Here is an 8,659-nt window from a genome sequence, read left to right as displayed (position 1 = left end):
ATCAGATCCCTGCTGAGCTGATGAAAGGACTGTAGCCATTCAGCTGGAGGAGGAAGTCAGTCAGCATCAGGGATTCCATTTTATTTTGGGTCAGTTTAAATTACAATAATATTTCACGCAGAGGAAAAAAAATATCAAAATTACCATAATTTTCTCACTGGCATCGAATCTGGGGTACTAATACTGAAAAATTCAAAGGAAACCCAGCCGTAGAACTAAAGAAAAAAGTCCTCCCTGGACTGCTGACGTCCTACTGTCTCTGTAAGTGGCACTGTTGGCCGAGACGTCACAGGTGTTCCCATTAGAAGGTGCCTGGTTGGGCCCACATGGCCAGTAGTAATGAGATCGGGTCTGTGTGGTGTGGTTCAGGTTTACGATGAAACTGAAGTGCTTTAGTGTCATAGGTCGAAACCAGTCGTCTGAAACCAGTAGCCCTGTGAAATGTAACCACGTAAACTTCAGAAGAGCCTACTGGTTTTGGACAGAAGCACAATAACAGACAGATGAGCTGACAGATGTCAAAAGCCAAAAGTGGGTGAAAATGTACATGTCTGGATTGACTGACAGACACACACACACACACACACGCGCCGCAGAAATGCCAGCGCGCTCGACACAGGAAGTGAAAACTTGCTCTTGTATGAGACATGACTGTGTTGGATTGGTTCCCAGGACGCCGGAGAGTGAGCGTCAGTGGTCTGCTGAAAAAAATATTAAAATTCCCATCACTCCTCCTCAGTCATCACCCCTCTCTGCCCAGTTAGCTACTTCCTGTTAGTTTGAGTCATAACTTCCCCTTGAAAACACTCTCCTCTTCAAAACAGCAAGTCTTCCCAAAGGCAATGTAGAGGGTTCACAGGGGAAGGCCGGCTGCAGACATTCATGTTAATGTTACTGTTTACTGCCAGGAAACCTTCCCCGAAAAAAAAAAAGAAAGAAAAAGAAGAAGTTGTTTGTTGTTACGTTTGTTGGAACAGAAAAAATCCCTCCAGTGAAAACTGTAAAGTCGCTAATGTGTGTGGAGATCAACTTGTGTTGTGTTGTTAACCCCACCTGGAAATCATAGGCCTGAACAGCCTGGGTTCAGCCATACCCAGCAACCCCCCACACACACAGAGACAGACAGACACACACAGACACACAGAGACAGACAGACACACAGAGACAGACAGACACACAGAGACAGACAGACACACACACACAGACACACACACACAGACACACACACACAGACACACACACACAGACACACACACACACGCAAAGAGACAGACACACACGCAAAGAGACAGACACACACACACGCAAAGAGACAGACACACACACACGCAAAGAGACAGACACACACGCAAAGAGACAGACACACACTCACACTCACACACACACACAGACAGACACACACACAGACACACACACAGACACACACACAGACACAGAAGGTCGGCACTGCTGTCCTCTTGGGTCTTGGAGGATTTGCTCATTAGGAAATGCTGCCATTTAAGATCACCATCATCATCGTCGTCGTTGTTATTATTTATTTATTCATTTATTCCCACCAGAACTAAGCAATTATTTACTCAATAAACTTTTGGATTTTGATCAAGTTTTTGATGAAGTTTTTTAGTTGGTGATTTTTAATCATTTCAGCAGCATATGTTCTGATTTGAGCTGTAGTTTTGTAGCTGTGGTAGTTTGTGTGCTGCAGTTTTATATACGAGTGTTGTTCTTACACCATGATCAATCTTTTGACCAATTTCCTTATCTCATTGTGCCTTTTAAAACACAAGACAAGCTGAATGGAGGCAGAAATTATGATCTACTGTATCCGCTAATGTAGGGGAGAGCTGTGTCCACTAAGGGAGGGGAGGGCTGTGTCCACTAAGGGTCCACTAAGGGAGGGGAGGGCTGTGTCCACTAAGGGAGGGGAGGGCTGTGTCCACTAAGGGTCCACTAAGGGAGGGGAGGGCTGTGTCCACTAAGGGAGGGGAGGGCTGTGTCCACTAAGGGTCCACTAAGGGAGGGGAGGGCTGTGTCCACTAAGGGAGGGGAGGGCTGTGTCCACTAAGTGTCCACTAAGGGAGGGGAGGGCTGTGTCCACTAAGGGAGGGGAGGGCTGTGTCCACTAAGGGAGGGGAGGGCTGTGTCCACTAAGGGTCCACTAAGGGAGGGGAGGGCTGTGTCCACTAAGGGAGGGGGGGGCTGTGTCCACTAAGGGAGGGGGGGGCTGTGTCCACTAAGTGTCCACTAAGGGAGGGGAGGGCTGTGTCCACTAAGGGAGGGGAGGGCTGTGTCCACTAAGGGTCCACTAAGGGAGGGGAGGGCTGTGTCCACTAAGGGAGGGGAGGGCTGTGTCCACTAAGGGTCCACTAAGGGAGGGGAGGGCTGTGTCCACTAAGGGTCCACTAAGGGAGGGGAGGGCTGTGTCCACTAAGGGAGGGGAGGGCTGTGTCCACTAAGGGTCCACTAAGGGAGGGGAGGGCTGTGTCCACTAAGGGAGGGGAGGGCTGTGTCCACTAAGGGAGGGGAGGGCTGTGTCCACTAAGTGTCCACTAAGGGAGGGGAGGGCTGTGTCCACTAAGGGAGGGGAGGGCTGTGTCCACTAAGGGAGGGGAGGGCTGTGTCCACTAAGGGTCCACTAAGGGAGGGGAGGGCTGTCTCTGCCAAGAGAAGGGTGGGCTACCCATTTTAAACATTTAATGACTGCCAACAAGCCCAATCCAAGATTTATTTTGGGCTATTGTTAGTTTTGAGAATGGCACATCTTCTGATGTTTCTACTTCCAGTCTTCACTATGAAGTTTTTATTTCTTTGTTGTTAAGGTCAGTGATATGAGCAAATATTATTCTGGCCTATTTAAGATGAATCTCCACCTGGTTGGACTACTTAAGTTACTGCAGCCCTGTTTCAGTGGAGGACGGAAGTGCAGTGCCAACAACCTTCCTCACCGTCATCCTCAACGTCATCCCTACAAAACAGTTTTTAAAAGCTACTGGGACCTTTTGCCCCTCATATGCACACAATTATAAGTGAATCCTTCATATCAGGTTGTACTGCTGAGCGTTTTAATCGGGCCTGAAACGTGTCTGAAATGCTGGCCTTGATCTGACAAACCCTACACCAGCTTTAATTTAGAAGATTCTAAAGGCAGACAATCAGTCTGCTTTTCTCCTAAAAGTACAGAAACAAGACAGCTACTCTTGGAGATTCAACGATGGCGATGCGAGATGACACTTGGGAGGTTTCGATTATGGTTGTATTTGATACTACTGACATTCTGATCAACAGACAGTCAATAGGTTGGTATATCAGGCACTGACTGAATGGGTCATCTCTCATTCATCAAACAAACAATAAGACAGCGCCACCTACTGGTGACAAAACGGCTCTCCGTTGTGAGGTACATCAAGGTCCTATATTGGGCCCTTGGACACTTTCAAGCCTTCCCTGGATTACTTAGTACATCATTTTATTATTATTATTATTTTATGCTGATGATACTCAGATGCTTTTATTTGTAAAATAAAGTCTGAAAAAAGGGTTTGTAAAAACGTTTTAAAGATTAGTCAATCTAACCGACTGACAATTGTGGCCTTTAAGGACTGGGTGTTTTAAACTTTCTCACATTAATTAAGGAGAAATCTGAAGTCCTCATTGTTGGACCTGAAGGAATTTCTAGGTATTTAAAGCTATTCATTTGGGATCTAAAGTTAAACTTTTTTTCTACAGGCCAGTTATCTTCCAAATAAGAAATATCAATAAAGTAAGAAATTGCCGGCTTTTTCAAGATACTGAAAAAAGGATCATCGGTTTGCTTGGTACCTTTATCGCCACAATGGGACTGTCGAAATGCTCTGTTCGAGATGGTCTGTTCCCGGGTGTCTCAGTCAGAGATATCACTCACCTTTACCTTGTACAAAATGCGGCGGCCCCTCCTCTCACTGGGCCCAAGTACGGGAGCATATGACTGCGTTGCTTCCCTTCGCTGCTGAGCAGCATGTTTTAGGAGACAACTACTGTCCCCATATAAGAATATTAGGACTCAGACTGTCCAGCCTGGAGCCTAACCTGATTGGTCCAGATATGCATACGTTTTTCAGAACACAGGACACTGAGCTTCTCATTGGTAGAGAGCATGAGGACATTGTTAGCCAGACCCTCCTTTCCCTTAACTCTGTCTGCTTGGATGGAAACTACACCATGTGACCCAAATACAAAAGGGCCTTACGTGTGTTACTTAAACATGCAGGTGTCGGAAGAAGTGAGACATGTCCCATGTGAGGACTGACACGTTCTTCACATCGTTCGTCTGGGGACTAACAGCTTTCTTAGGCTACAAAGAGTTTTTGTTGTACATTGGTGAGTGTGTTCAGGGTATATACTGTATACCCTGTATACAAGTACACATTACAGCATATGTAAACTGTACTGGGTATATATATACACACACTATATATATACATACATATATATACACACACACACTGTACAGAGTATATACTGTATATATACAGTACAAGTACATATTACAGTATATACACACTGTACAGGATATTCAGTGGTTATGTGTACACACATTATGGCCTGTCCTCTTTTGGGATTAAGAGAGACTGTCATTATAACGGCTTGTCCTCTTTTAAGATGCTGCATAATTTCAGCCACTTTACTTCTTCTGCTCTCCCTGAGATTCAGTACAGAAGAGTCATTTGCACTGAAGGGCCCCGTTAATAACAACATGTGTCCCTGTTCATTTACATTTTATGGCATTTAGATGACAGTTTTATCCAAAGTGACTTATGATTCTGACTGAACAAAACTTGAGTAATTGAGGGTTAAGGCTCCTGCTCAGGGGCCCAACAGAAGCAAGTTGGCAGTGGTGGGACTTTAACTGCAACCTTCTGATTACAAGTCCAGTACCTTCACCACTGAGATACCACTGTTCATAACATCATGTGTCCCGTTCTGGCATTCTGTGGTCTTCACATGGTAGCTCAAGACCACACCAACACAGAAACCATTGAAGACCCAGAAAGCAAATACTACATTAACTACAATGCTCAAAAATTCTGCCATTTATCAGTTCCACATCACAATAAGAGAAGCATTACTACTGCACACTCCTAAAACTGCTGTGTATGGTCTGTGCAGGAACACAGACGCCACCACTGACCCAGGGTCAGTACTGTTCAGCTCCTGGTGCACAAGTGGTCTGGAACAGCACGAGTCTCTGCGCTACTGCGGTTTGTGCAAAAGCTCCATCAGCGCTATTAAACTGTTTTCATGCACTGGTTATTATGTATTATTATTATTATGCCAAGATCACCAACAATGAATGACAGATGCTAATTAACTCATCACTCACGCCAATTAACCTCACGCTCTCTGCAGGTTTCACGGACCGTGATGGGCAGCGTCGTGCCGGACGCATCTCTAAGCGATTTCACCGTTTCATTTGTTTGAGGACGTTTGGACGCTGAGTCCTAGAACACCAACCAGGGAGGCGTGAGTGTGACTCCGTTTACCTCTGGGATGAAAATGACTAGTCACAACGTTTTACACTCGATAAGCGTTTAGGAGCAGCATCACTTTAACCCCAGGTAACCTCCGGTTATACTCCTGTCTCCACTAGCACGTGAGGCTCCCAGTAGAACTCCCCAGTGCGAGGCGGCGTGGACTGGCAGGTGGGCGTGGGAACAGTGCGCGAGGTCATCGTTAGGAGGGCGAGACCCTCTGCTCGGCTGTACCAGCTGCTGGCTCGCGTCACAACGAGAACTGGGTCCGCAACATCGCCGCAACTCCCACAACAACAACAACAACAACAACATTCAGACATAGCAGCTCTCACACCAGCCTACACGAGACGTGAATAATCCTGGCGCTATTTGGGAACGTGCAGCCAGGCTTCACCTGCGCTGGCGTGCCAGATGGCGCTTCCAGTCCTCTGGAATGATGAAGCGTCTTACAGACACTTTGCTTAAGTGAGAAATATTTTGTCAGTTTAATCCCAAATATGTCTAAAGGGGTTATGACCACACGCGCCCACCGTGCACCACACCATAGCGCGCGGGGGAATGTAATGAACAATTTCTTCATACACCATCGATCAGGTTTGATCTGCGACGCGATTTTTTCAAACAACAACAACAACACCTATCACAGACATCCGGTGAAAATCGGGACATTTCGCTATTTTCGTCGTCGTGTTAAAAAAGTAGTAGTTCGTGCATCAGCAGGCAGCGCTTAGTCCGCGGGGCCAGACTTGGCAAAGAGCACAAAGACGCTGCTCCCGCGCCGCAGCCAACATCGCTGCACAACACTGGTCTGGTTTGCCTCGTCGGCTCTGCTTAGGTGTCTCCAACTGACAGGAAAACAGTAGTGCCTGGTGCCTCGGCGTCCGACGTTAACGTACAATACTTTTCCAACAAAGTAAGAACCAACCCTTCGGTCGCCGCTATTGTTTCCCCAGACGAGCAGCTGTACGAGGAGATCGTGCAAAAGCAGCTCGGGTAGTTAATAGAAACACCGCGAACAACACAAGCAAACACCAACTCATCCATCGCAGCAGTCAGTCGGTGTAAAAGAAACTATATTTACGGTGCGTAAACGGGAGGCCCGTGTAGCTCTTACCGTAGTAGGACGGAGGAGTCGCGCTTTTTCGTGCCATTGTCCTCGGCTGAACGTTTGCTGGCGTGTCTTTATTTGCTAGACTGCATACGAGAACTCGGGTTTAAATTCTGTCCTAATGGCTGCGTGCTGGGATACAGCGCGAGCGTCACCGTGTTTACAGCACGAGGAGGCGGGGTGTCGAGGAGAGCGTGAGCCAGCAGGCGCACGCTGATACACACACACACACGCACACGCACACACAGCTACCGGAAGTGATCTTAAAGAAAAATGCAAGTAAAGAAACTGAATGAAAGCCTGCTAATATCACTCAAGTTTACAATTTTTGTTCCGAGAAAAAAGTTTTTAGAGTAAGGTGGCATTTTTAGTAAAAAAAAAAAAAAGCAAGAGTGCTTTAGTGTGCCTTTAATGCATGTGACATTACTGAGCATGCACAGATCATGCTCCAGCACTGAATACAGATGGTGAGAAACACGCTGAAATAGTCCTAACATTGTCCTGTTAGTGTCCCTTAAGAAGTGTCCCCTAAAATGTCCCTCTTAAGATGAGCTGTGTGTCTTTACTCCCTGTGTGTTCCTGGTTCTTGCTCCAGTAATGAATGACCAGTTTAACTTCCATTCATCATCTGTTTCCACATGGGTGTCATTTATAGGCAATAGTGACATAGGTGTGGTGTGTCTCTGTAATCTATCACTATTTCCTTAGTTTAATTTATATTTAGCAATGCTGAGATACTTTGTGGTTAAGGTACTTTTTAGTAATTAGAAGGTTCCCAGTTCACTGTTGGGCCACTGAGCAAGACTTTTACCCCTCAGTGACTCAAGTTGTGTTCAGTCATGATTGTAAGTTTTCATCGTTCAATCCACACGGCATCATCGGTGTTCCTGATGAAAGTAAAGTTGGTCTCCTTGTTCAGCATGGATGACAGGATTATTTGGTATTGTTGTGGAAATCTGAATATAAATCTCTGAACTAATAACACTTGTGTTTTATTGTAAGCTTTTTGCAGAAAGGATTTGAGTCTCATACAAGGTGATGTGGAGCCAAGTATGAGGAGATTATACTCACCTCATAAGGGGTTATTTATGCACAGTAAAAAGTAGGAAACTATAGAGCACGAAGCCGGCAATCGGTTCCTCCGGATGTGACACGTGCGTCTTCTCAGTGCTTTACTACCGCAACTCATTTGAGCTCATTAATATACGTGATATGGTGCCCCCTCGTGGTGAAAATGTATGTTTGCGCTGTGATAAAGTTCTTGCTTAAAACTGTAGTGGGTTATATAAATATCCTATATGGACAAAAGTATCGGGACACACCTCTTAATCACTGAATTCAGGTGTTTCGTTCGGTCCCCGACCCCAGGTGTGTAAAGCACCTGGCCACGCCGGCTTGAAGGAACGGCTCGCTCTAAAGAGCTTGCTCCAGCGTGGTGCTGTCATAGGATGCCACTGTTCCAAGAAGTCTGTTTGTGAAATTTCTTCCCTCCTAGATATTGCATGATCAACTGTGAAGTATTTAGGAACCATATTTATTTATTATTTGTTTGTTTAATTGTTTGTTTATAATTTGTTGTTTGTTTAATGTTACTGATTAAATGCATGTTCAGGACTCTTTCTACTATTATTAATAGTACTAGTAGCAGCAACAATGGTGGCAATAATAGTGTTAGTGTTAGGTGTAGTAGTGTTAGGTGTAGTAGTGTTAGTGTTAGGTGTAGTAGTGTTAGGTGTAGTAGTGTTAGTGTTAGGTGTAGTAGTGTTAGGTGCAGTAGTGTTAGGTGCAGTAGTGTTAGGTGTAGTAGTGCTAGTGTTAGGTGCAGTAGTGTTAGGTGTAGTAGTGTTAGGTGCAGTAGTGTTAGTGTTAGGTGTAGTAGTGTTAGGTGTAGTAGTGTTAGGTGCAGTAGTGTTAGTGTTAGGTGTAGTAGTGTTAGGTGCAGTAGTGTTAGGTGTAGTAGTGTTAGTGTTAGGTGCAGTAGTGTTAGGTGTAGTAGTGTTAGTGTTAGGTGTAGTAGTGTTAGGTGCAGTAGTGTTAGGTG

The 8,659-nt window shown here is 45.5% G+C and overlaps 1 protein-coding gene across 3 annotated transcripts in view; it reads right to left on the bottom strand.

Annotated features, from left to right (window-relative positions):
• The window catches only part of slc44a5b (solute carrier family 44 member 5b), a 23,371-nt gene extending 16,553 nt beyond the window's left edge, over window positions 1-6,818 (bottom strand). For 2 of the 3 annotated variants that reach the window (XM_035521939.2, XM_035521940.2), the window contains exon 1: window positions 6,625-6,817. In XM_035521939.2, the coding sequence (XP_035377832.1) occupies window positions 6,625-6,661 (37 nt within the window). In that variant the 5' untranslated portion in view covers window positions 6,662-6,817. Of the gene's footprint in view, window positions 1-6,624 lie in introns of all 3 variants that reach the window. The other variant, XM_081707329.1, reaches the window with a different exon arrangement.
• Window positions 6,819-8,659: the final 1,841 nt, after the last annotated feature.

This window comes from Electrophorus electricus, chromosome 25, assembly GCF_041902795.1.
Source record: "Electrophorus electricus isolate QZ-2024a chromosome 25, ASM4190279v1, whole genome shotgun sequence".
In the NCBI taxonomy this organism is placed as follows: Eukaryota; Metazoa; Chordata; class Actinopteri; order Gymnotiformes; family Gymnotidae; genus Electrophorus; species Electrophorus electricus.
The sequence above is the reverse complement of the archived record's forward strand: the minus strand, read 5'-3'. Positions and strand labels throughout refer to the sequence as shown.